The following is a 21,135-nucleotide window of genomic DNA, read 5'->3' as shown; positions in this document are numbered from 1 at the left end:
AAGAGGCCCTCATTCCTGCACTGTGTTCTCAGGTATGTGAGCAATCTCAGGGATAATTCAGTGGCAGCTCTAGGACTACCCAGCAGGAATGAATATACTAACCTATTCTTAACAACACAAAGACACAGCAGCTGATTGTATTGTACAAACAGTTCCGTTCATCTACCTCAAGTTTATGAGTTCTTATGCAAGCTTTCCTCCTGTGTCCTTACTGACTTGCTCAGTCTTTCCTTCAATACACGCACTATCTCTCTCATTCTGTCTGTCTCTCCTTAAAATCCTTAGATAGGGGAAGAGAGGGTTGATTGTAATGGGGCATCTTGTGGGCATACACAAGGAGAGAAGGTTTATCCCAGTGAGTGCTGGGAACAGAGAGAGAGAGAACTTGATGGAGGTGAGCCAGCTAGCAGGCTTGAGGCATTGGTGGGAAGGATTTCTGCCCTGACTTGTCACCCTTTTGAAGTACAGTCAAATAGCTTCCAGGCATGAGGCTTGGAACTTTTGTCCTACCGCACCCCACATCTATCTTGCAAACAGTTGAGCCATCATTATTCTGCAGAAAGGTGGGTGTGAGTGTGAGACTAAGCCAGGCAGGAAAGGGAAATGGAGATGTATCTTAGACCTGGGGACGTTTGAGTTCAATGAAATCACCCCTCTCTCTGTACTCTTCCCATCAAACTGCCCAGAAGAAGGGCAGGTTTGACAGATCATAAACGCCTGATCTTTAACCCTTAAAATGCTGGACTTTCTTTTCTCCTCTGGTGTGTCTCAAGCACAGGGCCTTGTGGCTAGGTGTCTGTATGCAGGACATTTCAGGGGCCTGAAAGTCAGCATAGTTTCCTGCTTTGCTGTCAGTGCCTCAGTGGTAAAGTAGCAGCCGAGGGAGAAAAGGGATTTGGTGAATGCTGCTGGGAGATCTGTCCAAACCTACCTCACTGACTGTGTGCTGAAATAGGGCAAATGCAATAGAAGGCACTGGGTGACAATGGAGTCTGATCCGGGTTTCTTGGCTCCTCCAAATGCTGCATGCCCCCCTTGCCCCTCAATTTCCCCCTCTAGTTTTTGTGTCTGAGCTGTATAGGGCTTCACAAGTTGCTGATTTGGTGATTGCTAGGTGGGCTAGTCTGTGTAAATATGCTGTCGATCTTTCTCCACCTTCCCTTGGGGTTTTTATTGTTTACAAACTTTTTTTTTTGTATTGAAAAGAAAATAGCCAAAACATCTCTTGTCAAAGGGATTCTGCACCAGGCAAACAGAGATCTTGAAACCAGGACTTGGTTGGTTCCTCCTCTCCAAGGTTTCAGATGGCTTCTGTTTTTCTCCTCTGCCATCAATTAGGTCCCAAAGCCCAGACTTTCAAGTCTTGCTAATCACTTGATATCCCCCCCCCAAATTACATCTGTTTTCCCAGATGCCTCCACAGATTTCTGCCAAAAAAAAAAAAAAAATCCAGGGAACCAGAAACCCACTGTCAAAACCCTCTTGTGGGTGAGGAATGTAGGAGACTTACCAAATGTTTACTTGATTATTTGGAGCTCGAGCCCAGTTCATGCAGCAATGGCAGCCTTTGGAGGGATCCTGAGGGAGGACTGGGAAGGGCAGGATCGGTGGGAGACCTGGAGAAGGGAAATGAATGTATACCCAAGTACCCCGCCAAGGATCTCTTTTCTGTTGGTGCAAGAAATTCTTTTCAAAGTGGCCACAAGATTGTCTTATAGGAGACGGACGAATGTAACTCCATGTTTACTGCTAGAAACCAAAGCTTTTTGTGAAATTCTTGAATTTATATGAAGGGAGGAAGGGAAGGAGGAGGGAAAGAGGATGATTGTCTTAATCTGTGTCTTTTTCCTCCCCTCCTTTGCCCTCATTCCTGAGCTGCTGGAGACCAAGCCCCCCTTGGGCAGCGCCCTGATCTTGGGGCAATTGTGTTTGATACTTTGCAGTTAGGGCTTCTTCCTTTCCCTTCCCTCCTCTATCTTGTTTTGTGACACATGCTAACCCCCTCCCCCTTCTCCCTCTTCCCCCCCTTCCACCCTGGGAAAATACAATGAATAAAGACTTATTGGTACTGAGAGCCTCTGCTGTCTCTTTCTTATCAGACTTTTGGGCAGTTTTTCTCCTTTCCCCCGGGAAATTTCACCGCCTCCCACTCTCCACCCCCCATCCTTTGCTGCTTCCTCTAAGCTGGGGAAGCTGGGGCCCTAAGAGAGGAGCACTTAAGTTACTGACTAGTCTTAGCTTATTAGGACTGAATCTTTAAAGTCCAGTCCTCTTGCACCTAATTACAGCAGATTTTTGTTTCTGGTTCAGGCCTCTTGGAAGCTGCCACATTCAGGAGAGGATTAAGGATTTGGCATGCATGAGAATGGGGTCGCCTGTGCCCCTGGCTGGGATGAAAGGCTGGGGCCACAGCTCGGGGCATGAGACCCTAATAACACTTTGTCCAGCTCCTGGCGCCTTCTCCCTCAAAGACCTTTACAAACCGTCATTAATTAACAGTCCTACCCAACTCCCCAGGGAGGGAGGTTTGAAAGCCTGAAGCTGGGGAAACTGAGGCAAGAAGAATCGGCCACCGGTTGAGTAAAGTGACAAGTGAGGGTATATAAAGAAGTGAAAGGGACCTACGCTAGAATGAAGATGAGCCCATGATTTCTCCAACATACCACCCCCCAGCCCGATTCAGAAATCTTTGTTCTTATAGGTCACAGGATCAGAAGGGGCAAGCCTGATTATCTAATGCTTTTTGTGTTCAGAAAGAACCTTCTAAAAACATTTTGTAAATATTCGGGAGGAGGGGGAAGAAAATAAAAGAGGAGTGTCTTTCGGAGGATCCCGTAGAATGGCATGTCAACAGCTTCCATAGTATCAAATCCTCTCACTCAGGAGTCCTCATCCAAAGAGGGGTTCAAAGAACCATTTCCCCATTTCCACTCCAGTGCTCAGACTAACCTTTTGTGTCCTCTTTAGGAGCTGAATTGAGTCGAATGTCAAAACTGACATTTAAGAGTCAGGATGTTGGAAATGGAACAAGGAACAAGAGAGCTTTAGAAAAGCCTGTCTTGCCCTGACATATCAGTCCCAATTTAGAAGAAAGAGTATGTGATAGAAATAATTTCCAATCTGCTTCAGTCTTGTCGATCCACATGACCCAAGGGAAATTTTCTTCAGACTAATACAGGGTCCAGAGGGCTGAATCATGGCTCACATTTATAGGGGTTTAAATAAATGAACCCACATCAACTTTGACAGATATTCTTATTGTCCTTACTCTCGGGATGAGGAAATTGAGATTGAATAAGTTGCTAAGGTCACAGCCAGTGGGTGTCCTTGTCGAGGATTGACCCAGATCTCCTCATTCCAATTCTTGCACTAACCACCTTATTTCCTCCTCTAAGATAGGAGTCCTTAACTTTTTATTAGCTTTTATTTAAAGATGTTATGTCAAGGAATCCTTCAGCAATGTGGTAAGGCTTTTCAAAATACTGTTTTTAAATTATAAAATATGTGGAATTACAAGGGAAATGAATTATATTGAAATAGTTATCAAAATGTTAAAAAAAAAAAAAAACATTGTCAGACTTGCTCAAAATGGTTTTCCTTCCTATAATTTTGATGGACTGATAATGAGGAAGATTATATGAAGTAATTTTTTAAATGAAAGCATCCTTTAAACTTTTAGAAAAATACTATCAGACTCTGTCTACAAAAGCACATAAATGACATGGATATTTATTTGAATGCACTTTCTCCTCTTTTTCTTTTCTTGAATTAATTAAAACTTGAAAGTCATTGTTCTTAGAACCTGAGTGGCCTGTCTATTGGAAAGATGACTGGGCCTGCTGGTAGGACTTTGAGCTTCTAGTCCCAAACCAGACATAAGCTTGGAGGATGATTCTGAGTAAATCATTTTATCCTTTATGATCTTAAGGATCTTTCTTGCTCTGATCAGTTTATGATTCTGGTGTCTCCAACCCTCTGATTAAAAACAAACCTAATAAAAAAAAATAAAAATAAATCTAATGACCCATCTGCTGTTGTTCCTTTTGAGTCAATTTCTAACTGAAATTAAAAAATCAATTCTGACCCTTAATCTAACATGGGAGGTAGCTGACATTTTATATTCTAAGAAGAAGAAGGGAAGAAACAAGCATTTATTAAGCACTTTCTAAGTGCCACAAGCAGTGTTAACCATTTTACAAAAATCTCACTTGATTCTCACTACTGCTTTGGAAGGTGGGTATTATTATTATACCTGTTTTAGAGATGAGGAAACTGAGACAAGCAGTAGTTAAGTAATTTGTCAAGTGTTAATTACACAGGTAGTAAGTGTCTTAAGGTGGAACTCTTATCTTTCCTAACTCCAGGCCTAGCACTCTTAACTACTGTGCCACATAACTCTCTCTATGGAAAATCACTTCTAGCTCAGGAATCAGGAAAATCCAGTACATAGTAGGCACTTAATAAATACTTGTTTCCCTCTGTTTCTAAGGCGCTTTCAAGCTCCCTCATTCCATGTTGTAAGGGCCCTCTCAACTGTTATTCTGTGTTCTAAGGGGGCTCCTCCCTGCTCTGACATCACACATTCTAAGGCCCTCTCCATTCTGACTCTTTGGTCTAAGGACCTTTCTAGCTGGGGCTTTTTTTTCCCTCAATGGTATTTTAATTTTCCAAATATATGTAAAGATAGTTTTCAACATTCATTTTTGTAAGATTTTGAGTTTCTCCCTCCCCAAGACAGCAGGCAATCTGATATGAGTTATACATGTACAATCCTTTTGGTTTTTTGTTTTTTTTTTTAAAAGCTTTTGGTTTTCAAAATATATACATAGGGGCAGCTAGGTGGCGCAGTGGATAGAGCACCAGCCCTGAAGTCAGGAGGACCTGATCTGGCTTGAAACACTTAACACTTCCTAGCTGTGTGACCCTGCGCAAGTCACTTAACCCTAATTGCCTCAGGGGAAAAAAAAATATATATATATTACATATATATATATATAAACACACACACACACAGAGTTTCAACACTCACCCTTGCAAAATCCTGTTGTAATTTTCTTTCTCCATCCCTATCCCCCACCCCCTCCCCTAGATGGCAAGCAATCCAGTAGGTTAAGTGTGCAATTCTTCTACATATATTTTCACAATTAAGCTGTGCAAGAAAAATCAGATCAAAAAGGAGAAAAAATGAGAAAGAAAACAAAAAGCAAACAACAAAAAAAGTGAAAATACTGTGTTGTGAGCCACGCTCAGTCCCATAGGCCTCTCTCTAGGTGCAGATGGCTCTCTCCATCACAAGACTGCTGGAAGTGGCCTAAGTCATCTCATTGCTGAGGATGGCCAGGTCCATCAGAATTGATCCTCATATAGTATTGTTGTTGAGGTATATAATGATCTCCAGGTCCTGCTCATTTCCCTCAGCATTAGTCCATGTGAGTCTCTCCAGGACTTTCTGGAATCCTCCTGCTGGTCATTTCTTACAGAACAATAATATTCCATCACATTCATATACCACAATTTACCCAGCCATTCTCCAATTGATGGGCATCCATTCATTTTCCAGTTTCTGGCCACTACAAACAGGGCTGCCACAAACATTTTGGCACATACAGGTTCCTTTCCCTTCTTTAAGATCTCTTTGGGGTATAAGCCCAGTAGAAACACTGCTGGGTCAAAGGGTATGCACAGTTTGATAACTTTTTAGGGATAATTCCAGATCGCTCTCCAGAACGGTTGGATCCGTTCACAACTCCACCAACAATGCATCAGTGTCCCCGTTTTCCCGCATCCCTTCCAACATTCATCATTGTCTTTCCCTGTCATTCTAGCCAGTCTGAGAGGTATGAAACGGTTCCTAAGCATTGTCTTAGTTTGCACTTCTCTGATCAATGGTGATTTAGAGCATTTTTTCGTATGGGCAAAAATGGTCTTAACCGAAAACCGTTCACGTTCTCTGACCATTTAACATTGGAGAATGTTCTAGCTCTGTGTCTTTCCCCGTCTTTTCCCACCCCAAGGCACTGCCGTTATAGGTCTCTGTGCCCAGATCTCTCCCAGCCCCCTTTCCCCCCTCCGCCCCGCCGGGCGCTGCATAGAACCCTACTCTTACTCTCCCAGCTGCTGCCCTAGGGATCAGGACTCCCTCAGACCCAAATTCCCCTTCCTAGTCTACGTGGTCTCGTCCTCAGACAGCGGGAACGTCATCCCCCCTTCAAGTCCCAGTGGTACGCTCCAAACAGCGAGCAATCCGAGGCGAGCGGGCTCCTCATTGTACGCATGCGTAGCTTCAAGCCCTTTCCCGGAGGCTACGAGATTGCGACACGAAGGCATATAGGGGAGGAGGGGGAGAGTCCTGGCGGCTGGCGATGACGTATTCTTCTGGCGACGAGCTCTTAGGAAGTACCGGCCTCCCTCTGAGATCGCTAAAGGTCCCTGCCGGAGCACCGCCGGGCCAACGGCCAGCGTTGAGGAGGGCAGGGCCCCCCAGGTGGAGCGTTGGGCCCAAGGAGGACTGGGGGAGGGAGGGGGAGGGAACGGGCGAGGAGGAACATGCTGGGGAGAAAGGAAGACCGAGCGAGGAAGGCAGGAGGGTCTCTAAGGTCAGGGGTACTGGGAGCGGAGGGACAGAAAAGCTACGGAAGGGGGGAAGAAAGGAGGGGGCTAACTTGGAGAAGGAGGGGGAAGAGAAGAGGGAATCCCTCGAGGGGAAGGAATGGGGTGGGGGGAGAAGAGAGGGAAAAGCTCTTATTGGGTGTGGAGAAAGGGAGGGGAAGGAGAAGAGAGGAGGGGGCTCCTTTGGGTGTGGGAGGGGCAAGGGAGAGACCACTTAGTGGCGTTCACTTGGTTTTGAGGGAGTGGGTGGGATAGTGGGAAGAGTATCCGAGGTTACTGTTGGAGTCAAATCCGACTCTGCTTGATCCCCCTCTTTACATGTCCCCGCCCCCCACCCCATTTGGAGTTTTTTTGGCAGAGATGCTGCAAGGGTTGGCTGCTTCCTTCTCCAGCTCATTTACAGAGGAGGAAACTGAGGCAGACGGGAGAAGTGACTTGTCCAGAGTCGCCCAGCTAGGAAATGTCTGAGGCTGGGTTTGAACTGGAAGACGCCCCCTCCTGCCGGCAGGCTGGGGCTCTCTGCCCAGCTGCCCTCGGCACTGTTACGGTCTCTTCCTCGTGTGTCCCATACTGGGATGCCCTGTAACTCCGGGGTGGAAGGTTGGACAAGGCCTGGGCCTGATAAGATCATCTCCGGCTGGGGCATTTATTTCTGGCTCTTCCCTAGTTTCCAAGGAACAAGAAAAGTCAGTGTCCCCTGGAGGGCCTAGATCAGATCCTGGAACTTCTTATTGATTGTGTCAACTTTTCCCAGGTGCTTCTCCGTCTCAGGAGAACCAGGCCTGGTTTCCTGAAGTGCCAGAGACCATGTCGTGGATCAAGGAAGGAGAGCTTACTCTCTTAGAGCGCTTCTGTGCCAACATCATTAAGGTAAGAAAAAGGGTAGGCCACATGCCCTTAAGTAGGCTGTTATATAGGCAGTGTATTCTTAATGAGGACATTCTTCCCAGCTTCAACAGGGGATACGACTAATTTTTATTGACACTTATTTTAACTAAATGTTTTTCAATTAGTAGTTACTTTCTTACTCCTCCCCCATTAATTAAAAAAAAGAAAAACAAGATTCTTGTCAGAAATATGCACAAACAAAAATAAGTCTCTTTTTGGCCATGTTTGTTTTTGCATCCTGAGTCCCTGCGGTCAGAAGGTGGGCCCCCTGACCCAGCATTTGTTCGCAGGTCATTTCACTGATGAGAGTTCTGCAGTCTTTCATTTTAGTGTCGTGGCTGTAGCTGTTGTTCTCTTGCTTTCCTCGGCATCGTTTTATCCAAGTCTTCCCAAGGCTCCTCTGAGACCATGGCTTCATTTCTTAGGGCATAATTCCTGTGACGTCATGTCAGCCGTGCTTGGACGCCGCCTGTAGCACTGGGGGCACAGTGGCAGCAACCACACACACCTTGCCTCTGTGGGAGGGCGGGAGAGGGAGGGCGATCACTGACGTCAGCTCAGGCTCTGCTCGAGGCAGAAGGAGCGCGGGCCGGCTCCTTGTAGTCTCTGTCCCAGCCAAACTCGAGCCCCTTAAGCTCAGCCTTACTCAGTGCTACGGAAGGTGAGGGGTGGGGGTGCTGGTGAAGGGGAGTGCAGTGGCAGTCTATCATAGCACAAGGGGAGAAAACCATCAGACTGAAAGTCCTCCGGCAGCCTCATCCTTAAATAATCTTCTGTCAGCTTTACAGTTTGTGCTCTGAGGACATTTGCTGAACCCAGCATGGGCCGTGGGGCTTCAGCTCGGGACTTTTCGGCTTGGAAGCTAGGGCTGTTGGTTTTTGTTGTTGTGCTATTGTTTTTACAAATGTATCTTTAGATTCCTCTGGTTGGCAAAATCTTTGAAAGAAGTTAAAGGTTAATTTAGAAAGGCGCTTGGGTATGGTTGTGGAAGCATGTTGTTCTTTCCAGTCATGTCTGAGTCTTCATGATCTCCTTTGAGGTTTTCTTGGCAAAAATACTGGAGTGATTTGCTGTTTTATTCTCCTGCTCATTTAACAGATGAGTAAACTGAGGCAAGCAGGGTAAAGTGATTTGCCCAGAGTCGCACACTAAGTGTCTGAGACCAGATTTGAACTCAGGAAGATGAGTTTGTAACATGAGGAGAATTGAACAGTGTTTTGATTAGATGGATTCTCCCTCTTTATCCTATGAATCTATAGGTTACTTATCTCAGGCATGAGTAGGATCAAGATTAGAAGCCCAGGGTCCCAGCTCTCAGATTAGTTCTTTTCCCCTTGCATTCATTCCAGCTACTGTTGGTTCCTAGAGGCAGACTTAAGAATTCAGACAGTTAGTTTCTTTCCTCCCCTTCCTCTCCTCCCCCTCAATACATTTATTTTTAAACACATTTCCTTGTAAATCACGTTGGGAGAGAAAAATCAGGACAAAAGGGAAAAACCACAAGAGAAAAAAAGAAAAATGAGTATAGCATGTGTTGATTTACATTCAGTTTACAAAGTTCTCTCTTTGGATGCAGATGGTATTTTCCATCCAAAGTTTATTGGGATTATCTTGGATCACTGAACCAATGAGAAGAGCCAAGTCCTTTGGTCACTGAACATTCTTGCCGATATTATGTACAATCTACTTACTCCTGGTTCTCCTTGTTTTGCTCAGCATCAGTTCATGTAAATTTTTCCAGACATTTCTAAAATCAGTTCGTTCATCATTTTTTTTAATAGAACAATAACATTCCATTACTTTCAAATACCATAACTTAATCAGCCATTCTCCAGTTGATGGGCCTCTACTCGTTTTCCAGTTCCTTGTCACTACAAAAAGAGCTGCTACAAATGTTTTTGCACATGTAGGTCCTTTTTTATCTTTTAAGATTTCCTTGGGATACCAACCCACTAGTAGCACTACTGGGTCAAAATGTATGCACAGTTTGATAACACTTTGGGCATAGTTTTAAATTATTCTCTAGAATGGCTGGATCATTTCACAATTCCACCAACAATGTATTAGTGTCCCAGTTTTCCCAACATTTATCTTTAACTTTTCTTGTCATCTTAGACAATTTGAGAGGTGTGAATTGTTTTAATTTTCATTTCTCTAATCAGTAGTGATTTAGAGCCTTTTTTTCATATGACTATAGATGCTTTTTTCTTCATCTGAAAATTTCTGTTCATATCTTGAAGTTTCTTCCCATTTTGCACCTTGAAATATTGAATATCTTTTAATGAATAAGTTATTTTGAAATATTGAAGAATTTAATTGATGTTGGTTCTTTCACCCAGTTGGAATACAACTCTTCCACACCTTAGTTAGATCTTCATGAATTTCTGTGATAAAACTTTTATCATTTGCTTGCCCAGCCCTCTAGCAATGAATCTCTACTTAACCAGGTTAGCACTCAGAGAACAGACATACATTGTATGCTCATGCCCATCCTTCAAGCTCTTCCAGTTTGGTGTGGGGCCTCAGGGTCATTGGCATGGCCTTAAGGAAGTTACAGGAATAGGACTTGATTGAAAGGATAAAACAATTAATCATTTATTGTGTACTTAGTGCTATACTAATTATAGCTTATTCTACTTCTTGAGTTTGCTTTTTAAATTCTATTGGGCAAGTCAAACAAACAAATTTTGAATTTATTTAATTTTGAATATAGCATTAATGCTGGTTCTTGCAGAAGTGACTTAAAAATGGTAAAGGTAAAGAGAAGGTTCCATCTTGGAAGCCTTCCTAAAGAAGTCATATTTTGAGTTTGGTCTTGAAGAAAGAATAGACATAAGAGAAAAATATGGCATACAACTAAAACGACTCTAACCTGACATGTTTAAACAAGCTATGATGATGAAAATGGGGAAAGGTTGGAAGAATGGGTAGTGACACTTTATGAAAGATGATTTGCTATAGGCCTAAAAGGATTTCAGATATATGGGGTGAAGGAAGAATGGTAGAGAAGCAACTTTGCCAAACCTTGGTTGTTCTCTATATAAATTGACAATAATAATACTTTAATTGCTCATCGAAATGGTTATATTAGCTCTTGTTCCTCTAGTAAGGTTCTTCTGTGACTTATCAGAGCAGGATTGAAGCTTTGCTCAGTTTCTGCTGACCAAGAAAGTCTGCTAAAAGACCAGCCTAGCAGAGATCAGACAGATTTCTCAAAATTTGATCATAAATTGTTTTTTAGCCACAACTTTTTTTTTTTTTAAAGCATTCAGCAGCCTCCTAAAGGTTTAAAGAGAATTGAGAACAGTTTTTGTTAGAGGAAGTCACCATGCCATTGAATTCATTAATTCTTGGAATAGTTATCATTAATGAGGAATACAATATATAGTACCTTTTTTTTAGTGTTGTTGTTAGCAAGATTACCCCAAGGGTAGAATGTTCTCCAACATCTAGGAGATAGAGCTTTAAGCCAATTGCTGTTTTCATTCCAATCTCCATAAGATTTGGATTATTCTTTTTGTGAGGACAGCAGGGGACATCAGAGTCAGGTGATTAGGCTGCTAATCCTTGCCCTGCCACTTAACTCCCTGTATGACTTAGGTAAGGTAACTAGAACTGGTCTGGACCTCAATTTCCTTATTTGTAAAATGAGGGGGTTGGATGTGAAGCTTCCTTCAGGCCCTAAATGTATGACTAATGCTGTTTGTTAACGTTACTGTCGCCACTCTTTCCCCTTCCTTCCCTACTGCTCCTGCCCTTGGCACTTGAAATGGGGGAAAATTTTTTGGAAAAGTTTGGGGATATCTGTAGTTAGTGACAGCAAATAGATTGGTTTGGCTGGTGTGAGGGCAATACAGAGAAGTGTGTGGAGGCTGGGCTTGAGATAACCTGGGAAGAGCAGCTGCAAACTCACCAACAGGTAAAAGAAGTCAAGGTTACAATCTAAGAATCATTTCTTCAGTCAGTGATGTTCGTGCTCTGTGTTCATGGCTTCATGTTATAGAGCTGGCTTTTTCAGTGAGTGGGGGTGGGGCTGCAGCAACAGAATTTGGAACTGGAAATGTAAAAAAAAAAAAAAAAAGAAAAGAAAAGAACAATTATAATGAAAAAAGACACCAGGTTAGGCAATTAGGATATCAAGATGAAATGGAAAACAGTCTCTTTGAGAGCTTAGACTCTACTAAATTGATCATGGGGGCAATATGGAGTCACTCTAATTTCTTGATGAGAAAGGAAAGAGAGGGGCTAGTTTCTGTTACTAGTTTTCCTACCTTTCCTCTGGAATACTTTTCCACAACACTTTCGTGGGCACTCTGGGAGCTGGGAGGAGGTGGGAGTGGTCTGGATTCTTAGGCTTTCATACTGCTCAGTCCCTGTTAGCTTGGGAATGAGCATCTTCCTCCCTCCCGGCTTCTCTCTTGCCACAGGCCTGCACATGATGTCTCTCTTGCCCCCATAGGCAGGCCCGATGCCAAAGCACATTGCATTCATCATGGACGGAAACCGCCGCTACGCCCAGAAGTGCCAAGTGGAACGCCAGGAGGGCCATACGCAGGGCTTCAATAAATTGGCTGAGGTGGGAGGCAGTGCCCCGGGCAATGCTTGTGTACATCAACATTCACATCAGACTGTTTGACCTTTAGTCCTTAGGACCCTTAGTCTTTGGTCTTTACTGCAGGGGCTTCTCTGCCCAGGTACAGGTGGGAGGGGAAAGGACCGCTGCCTGGGTGCCTGATGCGAGACCTTGGGCTCGACTTGTGCTCGACACTTTGCAGAAATTATCTCATCTGAACCTCACAACAACCTTGTGAGGGAGTTTCCATTAGGATCCTCTTCCTCCATTTTACAGATAAGGAGACTGAGGTAGACACAGATTAGGCTAGGGTCCCAAAACTAGTAAGTTTCAAAGGCTAGATTTGAACTCGGGTCCCCTTGTGATCTTGGTGCTTTATCCACCATGCCACCAGCAGCCTCCAGCTGTCGAAAGAAGGATTCTTGCTTAGGATTATGTAAATAGAAATTATTATGTGAGTCAGTCTCCCTGGATGCTGGCAAGAATCCCAGCCAACCAGCTTGTCTGCTTTCCTCCCTCAGTGAAGACCGTCACAATAAAAACCTGAATTTTCTTGATTTATACTTGAATGAGGAAGCAGAGAGCTTATTCCTAAAACTCCTGGAATTTTGTTTGACGTCAGCCTCTGCCTGACATTAAAGAGATTCAGTTTTGTCTTTTATTGCAAAGCATTTATGGGTACTTCCCAGAGTGGCTGCCATTCTTTTGGATCTGAACCAGGTGTGTGTCCTTTTTTCATTGGAGTGTTAAAAGTCTGAGCATCAGTTTGAGATGCTTTGGTTTAGAGGAAGCTATGTCCCCTCATCCCCTCATCTGTTGACATGAGGAAGTTATCCCTTTTAGCCTCCGAGCATTTTTAGTCTTTTTATCTTCTGACACCAGCTTTATTCTCAGATATAGAGTAGTATGTAACTGACTGATCCTTCTCTCTCTACCAGAATCATAACAGTTAATGATGCTGTAGATCATTATTTCTTGTATTTTAATATCATTCCTCAATAATTGTGAGATTGAAATCACTTCCTCTGTTCTATAGAGGTTAAATGATTTACCTACAGTTACATAGCAAGTTAATGAGGGATTCAAAAGCCAGAATCCTGTCGTATAAATGGATTTTTTTTGGTAGTCATCTCTGTAATCTTCACAGGTTCTATCCCACTTAACTATGAGGCAGGATGTGGAGTGTCTATTTTCTAACCTCCCATCCCAGGGTCCCTAGCACTTTCCCTTTCTCCCTTCTTAGACCCTGCGCTGGTGTTTGAACCTGGGCATCCGAGAGGTGACTGTCTATGCCTTCAGCATTGAGAACTTCAAACGCTCAAAGAATGAGGTGGATGGGCTAATGGAGCTGGCCAGGCAGAAATTTAGTCGATTGATGGAAGAACAGTAAGATGTCATTCAGCGGGGGGAGGGAGGATATTCCATGTGTCCCTCAGGTTCCTAGAGAGTATGTGTGAGAGATCTTGTGCACACATCCTGAGTCCTCCTGGGATGGGCATAAGACCCCAAGGCTCAATTCATGGGGAATTGGTGCCTACAAAAAGCTTGGTAATGACAGTTCAGTTTGATAAAAAGTTTGGTCCAGGGAGAGAGTATGGGAGAAGTCTTGAATGACACCTTTCTCTTTCACTGTTGAGGAAAGCAGCTCAGGCATGAATGGCTGACTCTGAGGCTTGGAACTTCAGCTGGCCAGTAGAAGGCAAGCAGGAAGAATGAGTGCCCAGAACGTCTGCGGCTTCTAGCCAAGGCAGATCCAAGAAGGAGGCTCCATAAAACAAGCTTTAAAGAAAACTATCTCTGCTACTTTGGCCTCTCTTGGCTCACCCAGTAATCCAGTGGCCAGGTGACACTGAAATAGAAAATAAATAAATTAGGGCTGGGAAGCCTTTTTTTCTGCCAAGGGCCATTTGGATAATTCAGATATCATTTGCAGGCCATACAAAATTATCAGCTTATAGAACTAAAGCAGTGGGAGATTGTTGCACCTAGCTATCAGCTCATCACCTACAGTTGCCTCAGCAAATGATTTCACAAGGCCTTATACAACCCGAGTGCTGGATGTTCCCTAGTCTTGAAATAAATAAAAACTGTTTCCAGAGTTGCTATCCAGAAAGAAGCGCTTCAGAGTTTAATGTCTAGCTATTGTAAATATTTTAAAAATTAGTTATAAATTATATTGATGTTGATTGAAAGTAGTACTCTATCCTTTTAACAGCCTAAAATGATATAGATACAATATAAGGATCCTTCAACCACCTAGAAATGAAGATAGAAAAGCATTTTCATAAAAGTGACCCTTTTAGAGATGCATTCACCACTACCACTGCTAAAACCAAATCATTTAAATTTATTTGACCTTTTGTAAATGATGTATCATTTCTAATCCTTGACCTTGGTCTGATTGGCTACCCTTAACAAAAGTGGTGTTAGGAAATCATTTTATAAAAGGTGCAAAATTTCTTCATCTGAAGAATCAATTTTCCAGCAAAAAGGTTGTCTGGTGCTTGTACTTGTGTTTATGTTCCATGGTACTTAAGGTGAGGGAAACATAAAAAAAGAGTTTATGGTAAACCCAAGGTTTTTGGGTCTACCTTCATCCTTTGAGAAATGCTTTTTAGGTTATAATATAAGTACTTGACCTAAAGTACTTTATGGTTTGCAAAGGGCTCTCTTGAATTCTTTCATTTGATCTTGTTTTTATTCTTATTTGATCCTACTTTGTAAATATTCTGTCCATTTAATAGGTAAGGAAGCTGAGGCTTAGTGTGCCAAAAGTCATATGACTAGTTAATGGCAGGGTGGGACTTGCAACCAGATCTTCCATTTATTACACTGCACTTTGGGAAGGTAGAGAGCCTGGTTCCTGGTGGTGGTCTTCTGTGAGAACAGGTGCCCCTAACCCTCTGGCCCCATCTGCTCTTCTTCCCGGTTGTGCATGGGAGCTGAAGGTCTAGATCAGCGAGAAAGTTTGAAAGTAGCCTGATGTGGTTTCGACTCTTGAGGAGCTTGCAGTCTCAATCCTGCAAGCATCTATTCAGCTTCTGCTGGATGCAAAGGCACGGTCCTGTCCCGGGGGGACACGGATACAAAATGGAAAGTGAGTTCTGCTCTCTGGGATTGGCCATTCTCCTGGGGACTGCAGAGCTTGGAGAGAGGACAATGACAGGCCCAGAGAGGGAGAAAGGTTTACCCAAATCATCACACAGCAGGGGATTGTCTGAGAAGAGAAGGTTTGGTCAGAGAATTGGGAAAGGAGGTGGAGCGCCTACTGTGTGCAAAGCTCTGCCAGGGCAGAAGCATTGATAACCCAAAGCTCATGGTTTCTGCGCCTTGGTGGAGACCTCAGTCTAGCGACAAGGACGTGTATAGATGTGTAGGGCCACATGTGTGAATACACAGCACTCTGGCAATTTTCATTCAAAGTGCAAAAGGCATTACTCCCCACATGGGCAGTGGGGGCAGTAACAGACAGCAGGTTTTTCTCTACCAGGGGCTTTTACAAGGACTAATACGGATCCATGCCTTCTGTATCAGAAAGGGTGATCTAGGAGGGCAGGAGCTGTTTTTGCTTTTGTGTTTCTAGTGATTAGTTAGCATAATGCTTTTTTCTATTAATTGCTTCATAAATTTTTGTGACTTGATTTCTGCACAGGGAGAAGCTGGAGAAGCATGGGGTGTGTATCCGAGTCCTGGGTGATCTTCAGCTCTTGCCCCTTGACCTCCAAGAGCTGATTGCCAAAGCTGTTCAAGCCACCCGAAACTACAACAAGTGAGGAGCTCAGCTCCCAGTCAGCCTCTCCGTGTCCCCCTCCTCCCCTGTTAGAACTAGCTGTTCTGGACCTCCCTAAGGTTATGGGCAGACGGGCTTCTCATGATTTGGATTATTCAGAGCTACCCGTCTGTCTGTCTAGGGAATGAGAAGAGGACAGCTGGGTTCACATTTTATAATATGTCCTATTCTCAGTGTGCTCACAAACTCTTTTTCGTTGTGAGAAAAGGAAAGGGGAAGAATAGGAGATTCTATTCCCAAGACTGCTTCTACTTGAATCTATTTCTCACTCTAGTCCTGTTGATAATTGCTTGGAATACAACCATTCTCTTTAGAAATATGTAGGAGGAGGCAAAAATCACCTCGTGTGTGTGTGGATATACGTACAAATTAAACAAGATGAAACACAAAACAATATCAAGAAGAATAACAATAGCATTTATATAGCTCACTTACATTTACAAAGCATTTTACACACATTTTTATTCGATCCTCACAACCATCCAGGTGGGATTATTATCCTCATCTTACAGATGAGGCAGCTGAGTGGAGGAGTTTCAGCAATACTGCCCAGGGTCACAAAAGTAGGAAGCTTAAGAGACATGATTTGAACTGGGGTCCTGGAGATTCCAAGCCCATGGCGCAATCTACTCTTTCATGAGAGGCCTCAGAACAAGTATCACAAGCGATGTGTGATAGGCCGTCATGGAGGAGTCCTGATCTAATGTAGAAAAAGTCAAATAGCTCCCCAGATTTAGAAGGGAATGGCATTTAGATAATCAAAAAGTGATTTGTTTGGCTTTCTTTTGCATAAGGTTTGACTTACCAATTCCCAGAGACCATACTGACCCAAAGTAGGGTCAGTGACCTGGTGAACCAGGTGTGGGGGGGCAGGTACAATCTTAGGATTAAAATTTACACAAGGTCATAGAATCATTGGATGTTAGAAAAGGCCGTTTCGAAATCTTAATCACGTTATGGGTGAAGTAACAAAAAGGCTACAAAAAGAAAGCAGTCTTAGTTTCTCTGAACTCCTAGTTCAGTGATCTGTTCACTACACTAGGCTGTCTTTATAAGAATGACTGTTGGACGCTGGACCCTGCACATTCCCCTGTGCTGGTCTCATCGGATGCTGGCTCCCTCTGAGCCCAGACTCTCAGGGAGGGTGGTGACCATTGCAGGAGCTTTAGCAGAGACCTAGTTTGAGCAGAGCCAAATGAACTAGAAAAGAGGAGGGGCTCCGCCCATCATAGACCCCCCCTTTTCTGCTCTCCCACTCTCTCTCCTCAGCCACCACAACTGGATCTCCTCCCAGATTCCCAGGGACAGCTAAAATCTAGTTTGGAATTTTGAGATCTCCTTTTCTCTGGGAATGAACAAAGTTTAAGAACTTGAATGAACGTTTTTCCTAGCTGACAAGTGACCTTTACAGATGAGAACTGCTTTATATTAGGCTCTCCCCCACCCCCACTTCCCACCTCTCCTGACTTCTTAGTGATTTAGTTTGGTTTGTCTCCTTTACAGGTGCTTCCTGAATGTCTGCTTTGCCTACACATCCCGACATGAAATCAGCAATGCTGTGAAAGAAATGGCGTGGGGAGTAGAGCAAGGTTTACTGGACCCAAGGTAGTCCTGGGGATCTGGGGTTGGGAATATACCCTTTGGATAGACATTGCATTTGGCCAGCCCCCTGTCACCAGGCCAGCCTCTGCACCTGGCAGCCACCAGTGTTACAAGAGCAGCTTTGGGGGGATCCCCAGCTTGGCTCCAGCTCTGAAGTCACCGACCCACTTCTGGGCTAAGGTCTCTGTACCCACCGCCTACTTCAGGATTTCCTTATCCCCTTGTCTCCAACTCACTGCTACCCAAACTACAAGAAAGGGATAATGCTAATTTTTTTTTAAATTTTTGTGTTGTTTTGGCAAGGCAGTTGGAGTTGTGACTTGTCACACAACTAGGAAATATTAAGTGTCTGAAGCCAGATTTTAACTCAGGTCCTCCTGACTCCAGAGCCGATTCTCTATCCACAGTACCACCTATCTGCCCAGAAATGGCACTTTAAAGCCAGCAGAGATGAAAAGAGTCAGGTCAAGAGGCAACCTCAATCGCCTGCACTAGAGGCGAGGTTTGTTGAAAAGGCTGCCTCCTGCTTTCTGGGGGTCACTTAGGAGTCATTGACCCCATGGAGAGAGGCTCCTAGGAGTCTGCTTTGGGTAAATGCCATTTAGATTGAAAAACACTGCCCGCTTCTATCATCCCTGATTGTCCATCCATCCCCTCCAGGCTGCTTAAGGAGGAACAGGCTGAACCTGTAACAGAAACTGGAAGCTTCTGGGGGAATGTGTTGGACCAGAGAGGCTGCCAGGCTTCCTGCCCATTCTCCAAAGACAAGTCAGAGCTCTGATGCAGATCAGGCCCTCCCAAGTCCCTCAGCCTTTGCTAGGCCGTGTTTCCTTCTCTATTTGGTAGGTGAGGAAATAACATATGGAACATGAAGTGCTCAAGTCACCTGGCACTTGGGCCATTATTCTTCCCCCCCTAATTCAGACTATCTGTCCCATGCACTTCTATGTTTTTGTTTTTGTTTTTATTTATTTATTTATTTATTTTTTGCAAAGTTATTGGACTTAAGAAAATTGCCCAGGGTCACACATCTAGTGAGTATAAAGTGTCTGAGGCAAGATTTGAACTCGTGTCCTCCGGGCTCCAGGGTATGTCATGTTTTAGCAGTTAGTAGTCCACCGAGATAGGTCTAGTGGTAAATAAAGAGAGTGACAGATTGGATCCAGGACTTACCAGTGTCTGAACTTTCAGTCCTAAACTCAGCTGTTCAAGTTAATCTCCAGATGATTAGGTTCTAAGGTAATACAAAGTACACAAGTCAAGTTTTTACTAAAAGTAAGTTTTTACTAAGAGACCACTGTATTAATATTCAAAGCAGAAAGAATGAAACATTTTTGGTTTCTAGAATTTTCATTGCTCCTTATTTTCCAGAGTTTCCCCCATCTGGAAAACCAGCCTAATAGTTTAATGATCACAATATTCCTATTTACTGAGCTGTACTAGAACATAGTAGTCTCCTTTTTTCCTCTTAACTTTCCCTCTTCTTTTTGGTTACTATTTTTGTAATAGGTCCTTTTCATTTCAACACTGCCCTTGTGACTGCTTGTTTTATACTGCTTACATTTTAAGTTGACACTTTCCCAATTATATTTATGGAATCCTCTTAATTCAGTGATTTCCAAATCATACTATAAGTATAAATTACTACTGGGAATAGTTCCTTGTGGAGTTGATGGGATCCCATTATTCTGAGTATTTCACTGCTTATGTTTTTCCCTTTTTCCTACAGCTATTTTGTTGTTTAATGTTTTATCTTTTCCTAATTATATGTCAAAAGAATTTTAAACTTTTTTTTTTTTTTTGAGTTTGAAATTCTCTCTGTACCTTCTTCCTTCCCTCCCAGCCTCCTTCCTGGACTAGCAAGCAATTTGATAAGCTGTACATGCATAGTCATGCAAAACATATTTCCATATTAGTTGTGTTGTAAGAAAAAAACAAACAAAAAAGCTTTAAAAAGTATGCTTTGATCTATAATCAGACTCCATCTGAAGATGGACAGCATTTTTCATAAGTCTTTTGGATTGTCTTGGATCTGAGAATAGCTAAGCCATTCACATTGATCATCACATATCATTATTGCTATCACTGTGAATAATGCTTTCCTGTTTCTGCTCATTTCATTCTGCATCAATTCATCTAATCATTTTAGGTTTTTCTGGGAGCATTCTGCTTGTCATTTCTTATAACACAGTAGTATTTTATTACAATCATATACCACAACTTGTATAGCCATTCTCCACAGTATCCCAATTTCCCCATATTTCCTCCAACATTTATCATTTTCCTTTTTTGTCATATTAACCAGTATGATAGGTATGAGGTGGTATCTCAGAGTTGTTTTAATTTGCATTTCACTAATCAATAGTGATTTAGAATATTTTTTCATATTATTCTAGACATCTTTGATTAGTTTGTCTGAAAATTGACGGTTGTTATCCTTTGACCATTTATCAATTGAGGAACAATTTGTGTTGTTATTAATTTGACTTAGTTCTCTGTATATTTTAGAAATAAATTTGCTGTAAAAATTCTTTCACAATTATGATTACTCTGTATCTCTCTATCCAATTTCTCCCATTTATTCCACTGTCTTTTTTCTTTCATTCTGTCCATCCCCAAAAGAAACTCCTGTCTCTCCCAATCTAACTGCCCTTCCAACAGTCTCCTATCCCTCTCCCCTCAGACATTCCTATAGGGTAAGATAAATTTCTGTATCCAACTGGATCTGTGTGTTACTTTCTGAGTCAATTCCAATGAGAGTAAGGTTCAAGGGCTCCTCCCTTACCTCACGCATCTTCCCCTTCATTTCCTTTTGGTGCCTCTTTTATGTAAGATAATTTTACTTTACTCTATTTCTCCTTTCCTCCTTCTCCCACTGCATCCTTCTTTCCCAACATTTAATTTGATATTTTTTAAATGTCCTATTATATTCAATTCATTCCTCTGCTTTCTCTTTTTCAAAAAATATGAATTGGTCTTAGGCCCAAAAAGAATGCCTAGAAGAGGTCAAAAAGGATTTTAAAAATCTAATGAGAAAGGTGAAGGAAAAATTGGAAAAAGAAATTCAAGTGAAGCAAAAAGATAATGGGGGGAAAATAGTATCAGCAGTTTGGTAAAGGAAGCACCAAAAAATACTGAAGAAAATCACATCTTAAAAAACAGAATAGGCCAAATGGTAAAAGACATATGTAGCTATGTTGAATTTGTTGTCAGAATTTATGTTTTGATCTTCCTTTTTATCACTGTAGCCTTCTATGGTTAGATTCTTTCCTTGTTTGTTGTTGTTGTTTTGCTCATTTTCTCAGCCTGTTTCTTGACTTTTAACTTTATATTAAAATGGGGCTCTGCTGCCAGGATTGAAGAGGCACCATTCCTAAGCTTCAGGACTTTTTTGTGCTGTTCTTTCCATAGCCAGTTCTGGAGATTAAGTTTTCAGTTTTTCCAAGGTGGTATGATATGATCTAAGAGACGTGTTTATGGCCTATGCTCTGAGCTGTCAGAGACTATGCTTTTCCACCCTAGAACTGTGAATGGGGTCGTCCCCCCCCAATTCCCATGGCTGCAAGTTTTAGTCTGCTAGTACCTCCCTCCCTCTGTTACTAGGACCTAGGCTTGGGACTGAATCCACCTATAGGCAATGCAGAATTCCTCACCCACTGCCAGTAAAGGGTCC

At 42.8% G+C, this 21,135-nt stretch overlaps 1 protein-coding gene across 3 annotated transcripts in view; it reads left to right on the top strand.

Moving 5' to 3' along the window:
• The first annotated feature begins 6,365 nt into the window (after positions 1–6,365).
• DHDDS (dehydrodolichyl diphosphate synthase subunit) overlaps positions 6,366–21,135 on the top strand; it is a 32,301-nt gene continuing 17,531 nt past the window's right edge. Inside the window, exons 1-6 of one of the 3 annotated variants that reach the window (XM_051988129.1) lie at positions 6,366–6,484; positions 7,364–7,479; positions 11,957–12,073; positions 13,314–13,456; positions 15,723–15,839; positions 17,364–17,465. In XM_051988129.1, coding sequence (XP_051844089.1) covers positions 7,417–7,479; positions 11,957–12,073; positions 13,314–13,456; positions 15,723–15,839; positions 17,364–17,465 — 542 coding nt within the window. In that variant the 5' untranslated portion in view covers positions 6,366–6,484; positions 7,364–7,416. Of the gene's footprint in view, positions 6,485–6,531; positions 6,597–7,363; positions 7,480–11,924; positions 12,074–13,313; positions 13,457–15,722; positions 15,840–17,363; positions 17,466–21,135 lie in introns of those variants that run through there. The other 2 variants (XM_051988130.1, XM_051988132.1) reach the window with 2 other exon arrangements.

This window comes from Antechinus flavipes, chromosome 3 (assembly GCF_016432865.1).
Source record: "Antechinus flavipes isolate AdamAnt ecotype Samford, QLD, Australia chromosome 3, AdamAnt_v2, whole genome shotgun sequence".
NCBI lineage: Eukaryota > Metazoa > Chordata > Mammalia > Dasyuromorphia > Dasyuridae > Antechinus > Antechinus flavipes.
Note: the sequence above shows the minus strand (reverse complement) of the source record. Positions and strands in the feature narration are given on the sequence as shown.